The 18,826-nt window shown below is 41.0% G+C and overlaps 3 protein-coding genes across 7 annotated transcripts in view; 1 reads left to right on the top strand and 2 right to left on the bottom strand.

Annotated features, from left to right (window-relative positions):
• Window positions 1-1,387, bottom strand: part of fchsd2 (FCH and double SH3 domains 2) — a 60,494-nt gene extending 59,107 nt beyond the window's left edge. The window contains exon 1 of one of the 3 annotated variants that reach the window (XM_086215758.1): window positions 1,047-1,387. In XM_086215758.1, the coding sequence (XP_086071884.1) occupies window positions 1,047-1,067 (21 nt within the window). In that variant the 5' untranslated portion in view covers window positions 1,068-1,387. The remainder of the gene's footprint in view (window positions 1-1,046) is intronic. The other 2 variants (XM_086215757.1, XM_086215759.1) reach the window with 2 other exon arrangements.
• p2ry2.1 (purinergic receptor P2Y2, tandem duplicate 1) lies at window positions 1,135-11,211 on the top strand. 3 transcript variants are annotated; one of them, XM_086215761.1, is made up of 7 exons: window positions 1,135-1,610; window positions 4,984-5,337; window positions 5,872-6,040; window positions 6,255-6,482; window positions 6,573-6,600; window positions 6,852-7,014; window positions 9,520-11,211. In XM_086215761.1, the coding sequence occupies exons 1-7, from the start codon at window positions 1,412-1,414 to the stop codon at window positions 9,558-9,560; spliced, it is 1,182 nt and encodes a 393-aa protein (XP_086071887.1). In that variant the 5' UTR covers window positions 1,135-1,411; the 3' UTR covers window positions 9,561-11,211. The 3 variants fall into 3 exon arrangements, with proteins under 3 accessions (XP_086071887.1, XP_086071888.1, XP_086071889.1); XM_086215762.1 differs by lacking the exon at window positions 1,135-1,610 and adding an exon at window positions 3,262-3,654 and having other exon boundaries at window positions 6,255-6,600; window positions 9,520-11,202; XM_086215763.1 differs by lacking the exon at window positions 1,135-1,610 and adding an exon at window positions 3,672-3,915 and having other exon boundaries at window positions 6,255-6,600; window positions 9,520-11,205.
• The window catches only part of relt (RELT TNF receptor), a 25,378-nt gene continuing 14,834 nt past the window's right edge, over window positions 8,283-18,826 (bottom strand). Inside the window, exons 7-11 of the mRNA XM_086215760.1 lie at window positions 15,353-15,433; window positions 14,449-14,527; window positions 11,186-11,569; window positions 10,437-10,559; window positions 8,283-9,968 (exon numbers count right to left, since the gene is read on the bottom strand). Coding sequence (XP_086071886.1) covers window positions 9,965-9,968; window positions 10,437-10,559; window positions 11,186-11,569; window positions 14,449-14,527; window positions 15,353-15,433 — 671 coding nt within the window. The 3' untranslated portion in view covers window positions 8,283-9,964. The remainder of the gene's footprint in view (window positions 9,969-10,436; window positions 10,560-11,185; window positions 11,570-14,448; window positions 14,528-15,352; window positions 15,434-18,826) is intronic.

The following is an 18,826-nucleotide window of genomic DNA, read 5'->3' as shown; positions in this document are numbered from 1 at the left end:
GAGTAAAAATAAATCAATAAATAAAATATTAATAGGGAAAGACAGAGACGGGGAGATGAGATATGACTCCTTACAATACGAATGTAATGATGAACAAGGAAACCATAGTGATGTCTAAAACCTCCATAATTGCAGCAGACATGACATGGCATGTTGAGGGCCAGCCTGTATGTAGACACCCAGAGCATAAATGGCATGGGGGAATATGTGGTAATTAAGAGAAAACTGTGCAGTGGTTCACAGCAGGATAATTGCTTCTCAAGTCTCTATTTCAGGACAGAGCACACATGTACACACGTACGCACACACAAACAAACATAAAGCAATATACACTCTGATATGACTGGCTAACAGGCTATAGGGGACCATGGTCCCTTCTCAGTCCATACACACAATCAATAAGCCAGTGTTAGACAAGGCTATGCCAGCGTGTGTGTGTGTGTGTGTGTGTGTGTGTGTGTGTGTGTGTGTGTGTGTTTAGCTTTTGTCAGCTCAGCCTTTGATGAAATGATGTGTGACCCTGACCAGGCTGAAGGTCTTCTCTTAAGACAAGGAGGATCATAAGAGAACGTGAGGGACCGACCGCAGTCACAATCCCACAACATTTACCTCTAAAACAATTTCCACTGAATTACACTGACGGTGACAAGGCTAGCTAAAGCTTGTTTAGTTCCTGTAATCATTTAAAGCGCTGCAACATAAAGTAGTATGTGTGGTATTGAGCATCTTTTAATTTTAAAGTTATTTCTACTACGTAATATTTTGAAAGGACCGCCAAGATACCATATTTACTTGCTAGCTTTGTCCGCTGCTTTGTATGAAAGGTCTTCTGTTAGCAGCGTTATTTTGACGTTTGCCGGTCCATGCTAACGGCATATTAATGTCACTAACTAACCTAGCTAGCAAACGCTGCTAATACTGGTTAGCAAATGAACCCCTTCTTTTTCCATCTTGGGCGCTTTTTTGTGTGGTTCGTAAAACTCAACAGTACAACACTCTGTCATTGTCTGCAAGCTAAAACATAACGGGCTCTAGAAATCACTCACCTTCCTCGGCGGCGGCTGCATGTTGGAGTATTGACATGAATGGTATTTCCCTTGTGAAATGTATTGTAATCCCAAAAGGAAATCCAAATCAGTGTGGGACTAATATTTTGCTTCCTCAAAACCAAATAAATCCTCCCCTCCAGACAACAGGGAGGAAAGACGGGAGTTAGATTTGTACTCCGGCGGCCATGATTGATGATAAATGGCTAGTTTACACGGAGCAGAAGCTGAGGCTACGAGGAGAGAGGCTGAACACACTTTGTGTCGGCTGCTGCCACTGCTGGATGGCTCCAGCGTACTGTACTGTGTTGTGAAGCAGGGTAGCGGGCGAGCGAACGAGCGGAGAAGAAAAGCAGAGGGAAGAGATGGAAGGTATTAACGGGAAACCCCCTCCGCAACCAAGTCCAACGGCTCCCCCAAGTGGCGACGTTCGGGATTGCGTCTGGTGTCAAGCGAAAAAACACAAGGAGCTTTCTTTCGGTTGGTTACGCTTTCGTGAAAAAATTCGTTTCGCTCAAAAGGACGGATGCGATACCGACAAAACTGGTGATTTCTCCATCGAGGGTTAGTATTTTCAATCAGCTCCAGAGGGAAAATATGACTGACAGGCTGCATCTCTCAGACCTGCATAGCAACAAGAGACGCAGTCGATCAAGGAAAAATCGATAAACGAGTACGAAAAAGAAGAATTGGAAAATGGTGCATGTCCAAATTATCTTTTAGAAATAGTTTGATTTTACACTAAAAAAAAAACTGTATACGCAAATGACTAAACAATCATTGAAATGGGGGGGGGGGGATTTTTAGATCATCTCAATTCACAACGTGTATCATTGTTTTATTAAATCAGAGTTCCTGTATTTGTTGTTCCAATATGCAGTTCAAAACATTAAAAATGTGCTTTTGTTTCTCCGAAAAACATCTGAAGAAAAAGAAACGTTGCAGAACAATAACGCTCTAAACTACAGCATAAACAGATAAAACAGCAATTTAAAAATGTATTATTTGAATTTTGTAGAGGTATAAAGGGCATATTTGAATAAACCACCGCCCTATTTTCAAGTCTATGAGATATCAGGTTAATAGACAGGGTCATGGGGTTCATGTGGAAGTGTGGGCAGAGTGAACAATTAAAGGAATACATTACAATGGAGGGTGTCTGAAACCCTTATAATGAGCTGGCACTAGCCCCAGCTGCTTTGATATTCTGTCAGTCAGCATGCATGTCTTCAGTCTGCGACCTTAAACCTTTATAGTCAAAGCACAAAATCGTAGACCAAAATTACATTCTGAAAAAAAAACACACAAAAGGCAAATAAAAATATAAAAACATGAGATGTTTTTTTCTTCAAGTGTTCAGGTGTTATCACAACATACATATCCAGGGTTTAAAAGCAATTCAGAATGTGTACATACACACATGCAATTCTGCACCCCCCCCCCCCCCCTTCACCAACCTACAATATTAGCCTCATTTTCTGGGGTGCTCTGTGTAAAATGGAAAAGCTTTCAAGGCTAGGGAAAGAAATGCAACAACAATTATGATTGCCCAGAAGTGCCCCTGCTCACATTGCTGGAAAAGTTAGTAGACTGTTATATCGTCGGCCAGGTTCGTCTTTCAAAATGTAAAGTGTGAGGAAATAAAACAGGAGTCCCTGGCAGAATTGATGTGAACTTGACAGAAGAGAAAACTGAAGTAGCTGAAAGGCTGTGTATTTTAATTCATTCCTCCTACGTGCCATGGCCAAGGTGAAGGTTGAGGGCCTTGTAATCATTAGTACACACAGTTTCTGGAGCAGGTAAGACATTAAGTGATCTTTCTCACCTTTCCTCTGAGTACAACACTCAAAGTATCACAAACACGCACACACACACACACACACACACACACACACACACACACACACACTCACACACACACACACATTTGGGGAAACCAAACACATCGCTCAACACCCACTCACATATCTGTCTGCCAGTACCAGAGAAGAAATGGCCAGCATTCATTGTTGGATCATATTGTTGATGTTAGGATCCTGTCAGGATGTTTTTGGCTCATGATTTTTCGTATGCTGTTGCTTAAAAGCAGCTTTTTGCTGTACAGAGGTAAGAAAACTAAAATGTTCTGACAAAATCTTCTTGATAAATGGTTTTCCTTTCATTTTCATGTAAAGTATTTGACTTAAATATAAAATGTAAATAGCAACAAATGTGTATATCTTTGACTCCATTACAGCTGACTTTCACCAATCCTTGTTGTCTGTAGTTTATATTAAGGTGTGACCTTTTAAGAAAAGTCTTAATTCTGTGGCTTTTAATCCTGCTTTCAAAATATAACACTGAATTTATCTAAATGGAGAAAAAAAAAACATATTTGAACAGTCACAGACTAGTTTCTGTCAACTCGATAAACAGATCTCAGCCTCAGGCCTAACTGCTCACACGCTGCTTGCAGGCCCCAGCTTGCCTGACTGAAACACCTTTGAAAGTTTTTCATCCACTTACATATGTCATACACAACACACATGGGAACAGCTAGAGCGAGGGAACATTACACAGGATGGTCTATGCGGGACAGTCCTTGAAAGCTGATACAGACTGCCAAATTGTGAGTAACTTCATATGTTTTCTCATGGGAAGGAAGCAAATTGTACGAGATGTGTGTTCCATTGGGTCTGGCATGCACAGGGCAGTGGGGACTGGAGAAGGGGCTTGTCTGTCTTATGTCTGTTATCTGTTAAATGCAATCTGCAGCCATTTTGAGAGTAAAGAGTGGACAGAACTACTATGTTTTTGATGAAAAGAAAAAAGAATGTCAAGAAAAGAAATAGAGTGTTGTATGTTAACTCATCAGCAAGCTGACAAACAAGTAAGTTTGGCTTACTTATATTTACTCCAATATTTGCATGGGATATTTATTAGGATGCAATCCGTGTGTTGTTAACTGAATAGATTTGACGGGATGTCAAAATATAAGCAAGAAAAAGGGATGAGTACAAGTTACCTGAGGAAAACAGAGAAGCACGCAGCGCAGTGCACAAGAGAAAGAAGGGCTTGATCTGAAAACAAGGTCTGTTTTGAGTTAAAAAGTTATTCCTCTCTCTCTTTCTCTCTCTCTCAACTGTGAGGTTTTGGAAAACGTGAACATGCACGGAGCCAAAGTGAGACCTGTAGTGCTGTGTGGGAACAAAGCTGAACCAAAACTTTTAAAACTCGTTCACTTTGTTGATCTGGAAATTCTTTAATTCAGATATTAGATTCTGTTACCCAAAGTCTTCCTCCAATAATGTGATGATTAGTGGGAATTAGTTTTTATCTCAAAAAGTCCCCACAATGCAGTTGCGCAAAAGGATTCACGTACACAAAACATGAGGATTTGGTATAAAATTCTGGAGAGCTTTCAGATCCTGTGTGTGTGTGTGTGTGTGTGTGTGTGTGTGTGTGTGTGTGTGTGTGTGTGTGTGTGTGTGTGTGTGTGTGTCCAATTGAGGATAAAACCCATGTCCTCCATTGTTGAAAAGTCAAATTTTTGGGTCAGTCGTTTAGCTCAGGGATCAGTAAGGCCAGGAAATGAACGTAATTACAGTCATAAAACCCATTTATCTGAAAACACACACACATACACACTTGCATGAATACTCAAACACAGATTCAGTTATCTGGTCAGAAGATGTAGAATAGCAAGTGGCAATAATCGAATAAATTGATTTTAGGATGGGTGCAATAGAGTATGTCACAGTTCTCGTCTTGTTAAGTCACAATGACAAAAAAAAGCCAATAAATACGGGGCAGCATAAAAAGGGTTTATTTTCTGTGAAAAGCCTTGACGATCGGATCAGTCTGTCTCTAAGTTGATTGTGAGGCCCAGGCCTTATCACCTAAACATCCCATGACTTACGCTGGACTGTGCTGCTGACTGTGCTTATCTTTTCCTCAGGTGTTCTTTCAACCAACATGGCCACCTTTGACATCAACAGGACAATCACAACGAATGACAGTGGCTTCCTCTGTAAATTCCAAGAAGATTTTAAATATATTCTCCTCCCTGTCAGCTATGCTCTGGTCTTTGTGATCGGCCTCGCGCTCAACGCCACGGCGCTCTATGTGATTGTGTTCCGGACTAAGCGCTGGAAGCCCTCCACTATCTACATGTTCAACCTGACCATGTGTGACACACTGTACATCCTCACTCTGCCCTTCCTCATCTACTACTACGCCGATGAAAACGACTGGCCCTTCAGTGAACCATTCTGCAAGCTCATACGCTTCCTGTTTTATGCAAACTTATACGGTACAGAGTCAAACAGTGGAGATAAGACGTGATACAATGAATGACATATCAAAATGATGCTATTAAATATACCAAAAGCTGCACAGATATTTAAAAAATAAATATACCAATATTTTCAGAACTGATTGGGCCAATTTCTGATATTTACTTTTTATTATTTGTATAAAAAGATCAGTACTGATGACTAATATCTGCCATTACTGATAACGTGCTGATATCATCTCCAATCACGTACATTACAATATACAGCAGTAGAATATAATGAGCAATACATGGTTGAAAATCAACAACAAAAAAATTGAGTGAAATATCAGGTTACTCTAGAGTACAATAAGATTAAACATGATTAGAAGAACAAGGATTTTGTCTGTAATACCCCAGATGACACAATATGATATGCTGGCAAAGGTGCAATATAGACTATGGGATGATGTAATACCATCCCTGATATATGATACACAACACTGCAATGCTATGCAAGCTAAAATTATGTTACAATCATTGAGTTTCTTCATCATTTCTGCATTATGGTAGGGTCCATTCTGTTCTTGTGTTGCATCAGTCTGCACCGTTTCGTGGGTATCTGCTATCCGGTCCGCTCCCTGAACTGGGTCAGTGCTCGTCGGGCCAGGCTGGTGTCCGTGGCTGTGTGGGCCTGTGTTTTATTCTGCCAAGCACCTGTTCTCTACTTCTCAAGAACAAGGTGGATGCAGTAGATCTATATACATCTTTTGGTCTTTCTTTTTTTTCTTGACACAACAATTTGGCTTTATCCTGAGGAGCCTTTTAGGGGACACACTCAACTGAACTACCAGCCTTCTAGCCAGCAACCCTTTTATCTCCTTCCATCTCTTTGTGGTTTAATTTAAAAAGCTTTTATCCCCTAAATTAATGTAGTTTACCATGTCTTTCACCAGAGATGTGGACACAGAGAGGATTTGCTATGACACCACCAGCCCGGAGCTCTTTGATGATTTCCTGGTGTACAGTTCGGCCGTGTCTGTGCTGATGTTTGCCCTGCCCTTCATGGTGGTGATGGTATGCTATGGCCTTATGGTGCGGAAGCTGCTGGAGCCTGGCTGGGGCTCTGAAGAGGGAGCTGAGGGTGAGGGTGGAGGCCTAGCAGCGTATCGCTCCAAGCAGAAGTCAGTGAAGATGATCATCATCGTGCTCGCAGCGTTCATGCTATGTTTCCTCCCTTTCCACCTCACCAGGAGTCTTTATTACTCTTTTAGATACCTACAGCAGGTCAATCCTGCACAGGTGAGGACAAAACACACTTCGTCCAGCTTTTGGGTAAATATGTCCATCTTTTTGATATCTGACAAGCAGATACATACCCTTCTCTCTACCTGCACTGTCTGGCAGTGGCCTGGAGCTCTGTAATGCACACAGATCAGAGAGAGGGAATTCTGCTTATGTGGCACTAAAAATGATGAACAACAAGTCTATTACATAAAACCTTGGCGCAATCTCTGTGAAGCCAACTAATCAGTTTTGTTTGTGGTCACCAGATCAGCTGTACTTTGTTGGAGGCCTCCAGTGTTGCCTACAAGGTGACCCGTCCGCTGGCCAGTGCCAACAGCTGTGTGGATCCCATCCTTTACTTCCTTGCTGGGCAGGACGTCCGCAGTAACCTCACCATGAAGAGCAAGTCACAGTCTCTGAAACCCAAATGTATGACACAAAGCTTGACCACAAAACTATGAAACAATACATTTGCCTGGGTAAAAGGGATCAAGATATGGAGATTTTTCAAGGATGGACTTTTCTTTTCAATTTGTACCATTTGTCAGACCTCAGGGTTGGAATCTCCCTATGAAGAAGCAAATGCAAGAGCCTTATAGTTCTTTCAGGGCAGTAGTGTGTAGTCTCTATTTCTCAGATAAAATAAAACCAGGGAAACAAAACTTTTCAAATCATAACTGACAGCAAAAACTTTTTATTGCCTAAGTTTATTGAAGGACTAGATTTATGTTATATATAGTGAAGTTCCAGGGTACATGCTGCGCAGGCTTGAGTGGATGTAATACTCACACGTGTACCTAATATTTAGACGGGTTTGTTGTTAGTGCTGCTAGTAACGAGTTCATTTTCCTCTGCTCCATTTCCTTGTGCATGTATGTGTGTGTCAGACAGCCTCACAGAATGTCAAGGTAAAATCATACCGCAATAAACTTGCACATTTTGACACAGTTACATTTTTAGGCACCATAAATTTTATTTTGTGTAAAGTAATAAACTATTCAAGTTAACATTATAGCATAGTATCTGTCTTTAAGAACAAATTCTCTCAGGCGTAGTAGCCTAAAGTTTCTGTTTGCCTTTACCATAAATATATTTATTCAGTTCATCAGGGCTGAATGACTCAGTTGAGGGGGCCTGGGGGCTACAGGTTGTTGTAAAGTTAGTCAACCATCTTAAACGTCTTGGCCTAACGACTTCGGCAGCAACTTTACTGTTCTGATTCATTCTCATTATTCTTATCACTGTCATTTCTTCATATTACAGGCAGCTCTTTTCAGAAAAAAAAAAGAAATGGTTCAAACTCACTGTCTGCTTCAATTCCAACACCAAATGGCAGCAAGTTAGCAACTAGCTGGTAACAAAAGTGGAATATTTACTGAGGTTGGAGGGAATGGTGTTTGCTTTCTGTTGGCCTCAGGTGGCTAAATATAGTTGAAGTGAGGCTGAGTAGAGGTTTATTTAGTGTTTTAGCCACGATTGACTTGGTAGCAATTCATATTAATGTTGTTGGCTACGCTTGATTAAAAATACCACTAGAGGGCGATGCTGTCTTACTAAGAAAGACAGCTGGTAACTTTTTTTCCCACCTAAAGGAGTTCACACACACACACACACACACACACACACACACACACACACACACGCACACACAAAAACAATAAAGGCGGCATTTAAAATACATCTCTTTATTTCAAGAGTAAAAATATCATACAACACAATGTAATATAAATGCAATCTAAAATGTCCATGAGGTTTTTCTTTTCTTCTTCCTTCCTACCATCAACACTTCAGCTTCAAAACATTGAAGAATAATGATTAAAAACAGATCCAAAGAAAACACGTAACTGCCTCAAAAAATAATATCCTCATCCTCTGGACATGTAGTCATGTTCCTTGTAACGACATAATAAGAAAATATGAAAATGAATAGCTATAAACCCGCCATGATTACAGTACACTCCTTAAAACCCACGAGGATGTCAACTAAAGCCAACTGAGCTGCACGACTTTGAGGCATCCCCACCACTAATCCTCTGCAGCCACCGAATGGCTTATTCAATTTAATTCTGGTAAATAATGTGCGTGTTGTTATGAGTAAGTGTGTGTGTGTGTGTTTGTGTGCACGCACACGTGCGTGTGTGTGTGTGTCCGTGAAGGACCGCAGCTAACAAGTACTTCCCTTGTCATTTTTTTCTTTAATCATTAAATTAACTGCAAATGGTGATAGGCTCAGTCATCTGTATGAGCTTTACTTCATATCTAAAGGAAAACTGTGACTTTGGTGTAAGTATAATGGACATTGGTGATGAATAATGTCACACAGTGGTGCAGTGCAGTTGTCTTGTACCCCTGGGGGAGATCTAATCTAGCACCTCATACATACAGAATGCTTAAATTATAAAAGTCAGCTAATTTATACCCATCCATATTTACATATGTACATTAATTTACAAGTTTTTTTTCTACAAAAGTGAGATCCAGCTATAAATCAGCCTGGGGTCCTTGGTGGTTGCCACTGGGATGCTGGGATATGGGACTCACTTGAAGTTTTGGCAACTACATGGATGTAGAGTAAGAGCTTAAATGTGACCAATGCTGACTGTGGGCCGAGTTCATGTGATTTAATGAGTGCTGCGAGCCACTAAGACTACATTCAACATTTTTAAAACTCACCTACATAAGCTAAAATATGAGACTTCTTAAACTAGATAAAAACTAAATAAAATACAGTTGTTGCCATATAATACTTGCTGTACTGCTGCAGTACTCTAGCGTTTCTTGTTTCAACCAAGCCAGATCGGCTCAGTCGATCAGTGAAAACCTCATTCATACTCTCAATCATGTGACACTTGGACAACCCAGCTTCAAGTTGTCTTTTTCAAAAATACAATGAGTCTCATTTGTGTTTGTTTTGTGTTTTTCTTTTCCCCACAGTTTTGTCCTCTTCACCGGTGATGAGGAAGTCTCATGGGTGAAAGCGTGCACATGTGTGTGTCTAACCCCTTGTCTATTTTCTATCTGGAAGCACAATTACAGGGGCTGACAGTGCTTTTGTGCATTGTCAAAGTTATTTATTCCGTTTCCTCCCTCTAGTGTTGAGTATTGATAGCGGTTAATCAAAAGTTATGCTAGAAACTTCTCTAGCAGGTTTTTTTTTAATCATATCTGGACAGGGGCAGTAAAGCTGTGTTGGTGTCAATTGGAGGGACCTACAATAATTCTTTGATCATATAATAATAAATACAGTTACTCCTCTTCCTGCATAACAACTTATTCCAGCAAGAGAGTGTTTCTTGTCCTCGATGCCGGCTGTCAAGTCATCAGCTGGTGATGAGGTCATCAACGAGGTAGCGTTATCATACAGCATCTCCCAGTCTCTTCACCTGAAAGATGTAAAGAGACAAAAATGACAGAGTAAACGATCAGTGTCGGATCTCTTTGCTCATCTTAAACTGTTCCTTTTAAAGTGTAGGAGATGATGAAAATGACAGATTTGACAACAGACGAGCCCACATGACCTCTGTTATAATGCTGACTCAGCGCTGACTAATCACAAAGAGTGTTGGTGCGTGCTCATGACCAGTCAATTGGAAACAAAAGAGGCTCTAAATAATTCCCCCCAAAAACGACAGACTCCTCCTCCATTACACAAATCAAACTTTGTAAAACTTCCTGCACCAGAGGAACAAACTGCATGATTCAGTGTTGACCAGACGAACAGGAGCATAAAGACTCTTTGTGCTGACAGACAAATTCACAGAGCCTCATCAGTTCTAAACGGGAGAAGCATGCAGAAGCGGAAACACGATGACACAGACGGGGAGCAGGAAGACAACTCGGTGAGGTCGTACCTCCTGATACCCGATGACGAAGAGAAGGGCTTCCCATAGAACAGAGAGTTACGCTTCTCCTGGGAGGATGTCTTGGTTTCTACGGTGACAGGTTTCTGCTCAGGGATCTGAGCGACTTGAAATCTGCCAAACAAGAGATGTGTTAATGTCAGATATGACGGCATTCTGCCACTGAGAGACGCATAACATGCATGTTTACAGACCTGTGCAACAATCGAGTGTAAGATTAATGACGCTTTATACTGTAAGTCCTGTGTTTCTATTATCTCAAAGTCATTTAGCTGTGGAGATGTCCCTGCTCTATTAAAAAAACAGTTTATTTGACAGAACATTCTTGCCTCACTGATTAGCATTGCCAAGCCAATACCATAATCAATGTGCAACTTTTATTTGCTAAAATGTGTGATCAAATTGTACATGAAAATATTTCCTAATGCCATCATGTGGTCCCTGTCAGTGTTGAATCATCACATTTTACAATATGAGATTATTATACATAATACCAATAATCCCTTTCATTCTAATGGATATTTTAATCTAACAAAAGACATCTTAGCTATATTGCAGGTCTCAAGCCAATTTATACAGTTAAATGTTTGCATTTGAAAACACGTATGTGCAATGCAGGTAAACAGGTACTCTCTCCAGTGTAACGTGTTCGCTTAAGCTACTCAGTAACTGTAAAGAAGAAACATTGTATTTGTATTGATGTCTTATTAGAATTAAACAGTTTGGGCTGAATGTCTCACCTGCCCACTGACATCACTTTAAGCTCCCCCTCCTTCCTCTCCTTCACTTCCTTGCCATCCACTTTTTCCTTTACGGTATTTGGCACAGCAGTTTGTGTACGGTGTGTGTCGACACGCATTCCTCCCAGCAGGGGGTTCTTCTGCAGGTCTGTAGACGTATCTAGAGAAGGCAGGATGAGAGTCTGCTGGGGCTTCAGGGGATCCTTTAGGGAATCCAGAGGGGGAATGAGGACAGGGGGCCATTTTCTCTGGGCGCAGCGGGAGCACCGGTAGCCATGCTTGGGTGCCAAACCAGAGAGGCCGGAGATGGTGTGGAGGTGGGACTGATGGGGGCAGAGGCGGGGAAGGGAACAGAAGGTGGACAGGGGAGATAGCATTGGGAACCTGGGGAAGATAGCAGGAGAGGAATATTAATACTTTATCAGTCCTTAACAAACTATAAATCCACTTTACATAATGATTATCCCTTAAAAAAACAACATTGTCTTTTCAAGCTTTTTCTCAGCAGCCAAATGTTGTTCATCCACCATTACTCATATCATTAATCCCTTTTTTTTTCATGTGGCATGTCAAAGGAATAAATTCCTCCTCTCTTGCTGTATCTTTTTTAAACTTCATTTTAGGATACAACATTTTTCTCATTCCAAATTTCCTTTAATTACTTTGATTTCCTTCATTCTGATTCATATTATTGTGCCTGAAAGTGGAAAAAACAACAACAACAACAAAACAACCATCACTGCAATTTGAGGATTTTAGAAAGTGGTATGCAAATATTTCAGACTTCTTAAATCTCTGCTTCAGGTCAGTTTAATGTGTTAATTTATTTCAAAGTAATTCATTTTAATCACACTGGCCTAACGTGTATAGCTTGTTGGCCTAGCATTGTTCTATCATGCACATAGAAGGAGAAGTGACAGCTGTGGCACACTAGCTTGTTGGTGACCTGTTGTAACCCCAGGTAACCTTTACAGAACCTAAAACACACTCACAAACACACGCACCCAAGCACATAGATTTTTTATGACAGCCTCCAGGCAAGAGCATCCCTTACAACTTTTCCAAACTATAACCACTGCATGCCTGACACTGACCCTAACTTGACCTCTGAGCCTAACTTGAACTGAATCTTACCTTAAGTCTTGATCCTAAATGAGCTGATTTACACAATGGGGACTGCTTTTGTTTGGTGCCCACAATGAGAGTGTACAAACAGATTTATGTATGTATGTATGAGGAAAGGCGCGCACGCGCGTGTGTGTTAGAGAGAGAGAGAGAGAGAGAGAGAGAGAGAGAGAGAGAGAGAGAGAGAGAATGTTCTTGAATACACAGCTCACATGTTACAAAACACAGTGAGCAGAGGCCCATGAGACTCCTCTCTATTGTAGATGTGGCACACATATTGGAGTGAATTAGATCTCATTACATCACACAATACTGAAAGTTAACCTGACGCTTAGTGATCCTATACAAGTAGGAATCAATACGAAAGACACGAGGGCTGATTGGAGAATACAGAAAAAAAGACAGAATTAGAAATAGCACAGAGGTGCAGTCTGGTTTAAGAAGTGACTGAAGACTGTAGAAACTGCAACGTGCAACCCAAGTTCAGACCATAACTACATTTGAAAATGGTGTGACTTCTTGTTATGTGGCAGCCATTAAGCCTGGTGACAGACAGGGTGTTTCACCCTCATGACTCAACAGATTTGAGGTTACAACTGGACAGCCAGACATACGACAGTGACTCACTTCTGAGTATCAGCTCACACCACAGAGTCAAATTTCAGATTTTTTTGTCCATTTTTGTAGGTGTTAAAAAAAAGAATCAACAGACTGACAGATTCATAATGTCAATCAACAATATTTGATTTTATAATACTTGTCTACCAGGTATTCACTTTGTCAATGAGAACTTTTCTTTCATATCTACATTCTTACTAACCTGTGCTGTGATCGTCAGTGCTTTGACGATTCACCATTTAATGTTTCACTTTCACTAATTTTGACAGTTAAATTAACCAAATTTAAAGATAAAACCCAATGGCTTTAATATCCATCCATTTTCTACCACTTATCCTGTTGAGGGTCACAGGGGGGCTGGAGCCTATCCCCGCAGCCTTCGTGCGAGAGGCGGGGTTCATGCTGGACAGTTTGTCAGTCCATCACAGGGCCAACACATAGAGACAAACAACCATTCACACTCACAGCCACGCCTACGGTCAATTTAGAGTATCCAATTAACTTATACAATTAACCTAGTCTCCATTTGCATGTCTTTGGACTGTGGGAAGAAGCCGGAGAAAGATCTCATGCCGGGGTTCAAACCTGGAACTGTCTTGGTGTGAGGCAACAGTGCTAACCACCGCACCACCGTGTTGCCAGGCTTTAATGTATGTCTCTTTTCTTTTGCAATAACAAGCTAAATAAATCGAATGAAACAAATTTGTCTCTTCAGTTTTTCATTCTTATACTGATTTTTTTTCTCCACTACTCATGATTACCTCTAACATGGACTCTGCATAAACTTCCAGCTTGAAATTCACAAAACTTGGTGGGAGAGTGGAACATGGTCCAAGGAAGACCCAAGACATTTTTTGGAGCAGATATACAATTATTTTATATGACATCAAATATACATATATCTGAGAAGAGGACCACTGTATGTTCCTATATACACAATCTCTACAATATAAATAGAGGTTATATTGTGCTTTTGTGTAGTTGTATACAGATTTCAAGAATGCTCAGGTCTTGTGTAGCAACCCTCCTGGGGGAGCCGAGTCATGTTATCTCTTTCATTCACACTATGAGGTGCGACAGAAAAAGCAGCTGTACCAATCTGTGTTTGAATGATTGTTCTGTCTGCAACAGCAACATTCCACAATTTATAGTAATGTTCTCAGGTGGGAGGAAAACATAATGTATCTGTTGTTAACAGGCCATACCTGTCCAAACAACATCTTAATTTGCAACTTCAGGCTTCCCGTTCTCTCCTTCTTGCTGCATGAACATCCTTCCACACACACCCCTCACACACACACATACACACGCACGCTCTAGCACATAGATTTTTTATGAGAGCCTCTTGGCAAAAGCCTCCCTTACAACTTTCCACTTCTTTGCATTCTCCCAAATGTTCTTCTCCGTCATGTTCAGCTTGACCTTGAGTGGCAGGACTGAGCAGTTGTTTAGGACGGTTCATGGGAGTGTATATGTATGTGTATGTTTTTGTGTATTTGTGTGTGGGGGTGGTCTCATACTTGATTGATGAGCCTTTGCTCACGCCCATCTGTTTGCTCTCATACTCCAGCAGCAGTTCCTCTAATGCAGCAGCATTTTCTGAAATAGAAATATTCAGTTGAGATTAAATAATGATGACATTTGTCAAGGTGAGAGTAAATACATTTTGTGTCCCAGTCAGCACTGCAAATATGAACAGCATGCAGGAATGTGGTTTGAAAGCATGTGGAAAGTTTATGGACACCCACACTGATAACAGAATGGAAAAATGAGCTATGTGTCTTCAAAACCAGAACTGTAATAGAAAATTTACAGTAACAACCAGCAAGTACATCATGTTGTGCTATGTTAACCAGAAATTGGAAGCAAACTTTGGCAAAAAAAATAAATGTATGTATCATAGGATTAAAACAAAGCCTTCGTCAGTGTTGATCTACCGGGTCAAAAGTTTGGCTTCAGTTAAATACCCTGGAACACGGGTGCAGGCATACAAAGTGAACAATAGGGAGACCAAACAGTTTTGTAAATGGGACACCTTAGTTATACAGTTTCAAAATAGCATTCATGTCATACAAATAGTCTTGAGTAAAATCAAAAACCACACATCAGAAAACATTCTATGCAATTTGAATGTGCTACTGTACAATAGAAAAAACATGAGATATTGGCCAAAATAAGCCTCTACACACTAGTGACGTCAATGACAACTGAGACAGGCTCCAGCACCCGCGACCCTCAAAAGAATAAGCAGTTTAGACCGTGGTGGAATGGACTGCATCTGCATCGCTAAATATCAGCTTTTGTCCAAATTCACTTGTAAAATGTTGGCATATCTGACATGGGGGAAAAAAAAGTCCAACTTAGTGCATCCCAAAGTTTTCACTTGCTAAGTGACATCATTCTTAGAGTCGGCTTTCCACCTACCTTTCTTCTCAGTAATGAGACGGACCAGAACACTGATGGTGTCTTCGTTCCCATCGTCAGATATGTAGGGACAGCCGTTACCTTAAGTCAGACACAGAGGCAGATAAAGTTAACCCTTAGCAACAAATGTCTAGATTATAAACAAGCATTTTCATGTCCATGTCAGGACAGCATAATTTAAATGACACAATACATATATGTACCAGTGAGATATTGTAGACCAGGGGTGTCAAACTGATCCAGTAAAGGGCCGTGTGGCTGCAGGTTTTCATTCCAACTAAGCAAAAGCAACACCTGATCCAACAAATGAGCTGTGTGGACACAGCTTGATTGATTTAAGTAGATTCAGGTGTTGTTTTTGCTTGGTTGGAATGAAAACCCTTTACTGGACCAGTCTGACACCTGTGTTGTAGACTATACAATTATCATTACTTCCATATATTCAGTTTAATTCGTATATCCACATCTATTAAAGAGCTATTTCCATGACAGGGAGGTCGAGTCAAGGTTTATTTTTACAAAACTGAATCATCAAGGGGAGAAGTTATATTGTACTGCTTTTATTTCGGTATACCTACTTGCAGGTGAGTGTAACAGCTGATGGCTTTGTATTGAATTGCCTGCACAATAACTTAATTCACAGCATCATACAGAGACTAAGACACATTGTCTGAGAGCCAGGGCAGTTCACACAGTACATGTCACTGCTGCGATACCGTGCCTCAGTACACGATGGGACTGATAAGGATTGACGTGGATGACTGAACAGCAGAGAATAGATATGACTCCATGGTAACCCCCAGACCATCCCATAATAGCAGAGTGAGGCAGCTGAGATGAGAGCAATGAGGGTGCAGGGGGTCCAGAATAGCACGCTCAGCAATCTATCCAGCACACACGGTCATCTATCTACCTCTGTGAGGACAGATTTGAGACCCCGCGAGCACGGAACATTCCCACAACAAGTTCTAATGATGTCACAGAAAAATGTTTGAATACAATATCTAAAGAATGTTTTAAAGATACTGAATTATTTCAAGTTATGTTCCCAAAAGTTTCCATGATTGCTGAGGAGTTTCAACTGCAACGTTAATGTTTTGGAGGCGGTGTTGCATAGTTGGTCTATAATCTATTGCCCCCACCAACATTTCTAGACTGTTGTGAGATAATGTTACCCTGCCTAAAGGAAGAAACTTCTGAAGACAAATCAAAAACTCCTACCGAGAACCTTACCAGAAGACTGTTCATATTATTCTCCGAATATTTCTAGGTAAGGATATAATCTGTAGAATTAAGGATGTATTCGGCTGATCCGCATGCATTTTTAAGGCAGACCTCAGGGTTGTTTTAGAGTTTAGACTTGGTTTTAAGGTTGAAGCGGAAGTTTGGTGAAGACTCAGATGAACGTAAGGGACAATGAGTGTCATCACATGTATGGATGGACAGTCATGGTCGTGTGTGTATAGTGATGTATCAATACCTGGTGGCTGGGAATACTGTCTATGTGTGCTAAAAAGCACCAGTAAAGCTAGACTTGTATATGTGTGTGTGTGTGTGTGTGTGTGTGTGTGTGTGTGTGTGTGTGTGTGTGTATGTGTGTGTGTGTGTGCACGTGTGTGTGTATTTCTGTCTCTCATGCATAAGTGGTGTCAGGCTGTTGTTAGGCCATAACAATAGCTCTGTCTCCACAGTGGCTGTTGCTATGCAAGGTTGGGGACATCCAATTCCAAGTGTGGCACTCATTCTCTTCTATTTATTCCTTCAGCCAAGTCACACTTTGTCGAATGTTTAGCTGCATCAAGTCACCAGTCACTTTCAGATGAAGGTGAAGCTTAAAAAGTCAGCTGACCTGGGAGTTCAACTGCAGCAGGACAGTGGAATCAACATCCGCAGTAACAAAACTTGGAATACCTTTGTGGTGCCCTTGAGCATCACGTGACATGAACACCAAAGTTGCACATTTGAATCCAGTGACTGACACTTCTTGTTTATCAAAACTACTTTTTTTTTCTGTTATTCCTGTCCTTTCCGATGTGTCAAATGTTGGTTTCTCTGCAGCTCTACAGTCACAGTTACCACTGCAGCGCTTTAGTCCTGCCCCGCTAAGCCTGGCCTTGCTGTAATTCCTCCCCATGGGTGTTCCCCCTGACTGGAGATGATGAGAAAAGTGCTGGAGTCAGAATTCTACTTCCAAGACTACAGCAGACAGTGCACTACAAGAAGGATAGTTACATAAGAGTGAGCGAGGGGGGAAGTTTTCCCATGCAGCATCCCCATTCTGCGACTCCCCCCCAGATTATTCTTGTACTTTATTACCCCTGACACATCCAGCTCACACGTTCTCTGCACTTATCTCTGCTGCACTGCATCACTTGTCCCTTAAACTATGCAGTAACTGCAAGTGAGTGAGGTGAGACAATGTCCTAAAATCTTTCCACTTGTACATACTTGCTGTGATTGAACACTTCATCTGAGAAACTGTTCTGTTCTCTAAATCATAAAATCAGGGTGAACATCATTGGTATCTTACGTTATCAGGGTAAGGTGTTTTAGCTTTGTTTGTTTGTTTTTTTGTTCCATAAATCTGTCAACTTGTATCTCTAGAAACTGGCAGATCAGTGGCCACAAAGACATACCCAGATAAAGGACAAAGAGCAATGTGGAGCTGACAGAGAAAAAAGGAGACCAGAGAGAAAGAGGAAACCAAAACCTGAGGTGAGGAACTAATTGAATTATTGAACTGTGAAAGGAGAGATGGATGGAGTGTCATGTTCACATAAGAAGAGAACAGGGCCTTGGAGAGCCAAGAAGCCGGATGAATGGAGGGTAGACGGAGACTAGACGGAGAGATAAAGAGAGACGTAGGCGGAAGGGAGTGGTGAGTTTCCCTTTGCTGCAGGGACATCTCGGGTTTCACAACAAAGCTCGCAGGGAGGAGGAGACCAAGGAAACACTGGAAAAAAAGGAATAGGTTGTCTATCCTCTCGTACAGGGTTAGGGCCAGGTGGATGTGTGTGGAAGACATCATAAACATGAACCTGGCCTGTACCACATGGACAAGGTTCCAAGTAATCTCACTGTTAGTGCTGGTAGGTGTGTCAGTCCAGATAATGTGAGATTTCACAGAACTTTTAGTCTTATGTTTCTTCTTAGAGTACTACTATGTTTTGTAGACATTCCAAATGACCTTGATGATTCCTGTCATTGTATAATTTCTTTTGTGTGTGTGTGTGTGTGTGTGTGTGTGTGTGTGTGTGTGTGTGTGTGTGGTTGAGAATGTTTCCTGTCGTCAAAGCTGTCTTGGAAACAACATATTCATTTATACCTGTTTAAATAAAGCTTCTGATAATAACCTGTCATATAATTGTCACCTTTAAGATAACAAAAAGAGTTTGCAGTGTGTAGAGAGGTTTGATCCTTTCAGATGTTTCAGTATATTTGGCTCGGCGGCTACAATCTGATGTAACAGGTTGT

The sequence above is a fragment of the Aulostomus chinensis genome, chromosome 10 (genome assembly GCF_037954235.1).
Source record: "Aulostomus chinensis isolate RoL2024-O1b breed Wild chromosome 10, RoL_Achi_v1.0, whole genome shotgun sequence".
In the NCBI taxonomy this organism is placed as follows: Eukaryota; Metazoa; Chordata; class Actinopteri; order Syngnathiformes; family Aulostomidae; genus Aulostomus; species Aulostomus chinensis.
This window is presented reverse-complemented; position numbering and strand designations above follow the sequence as displayed.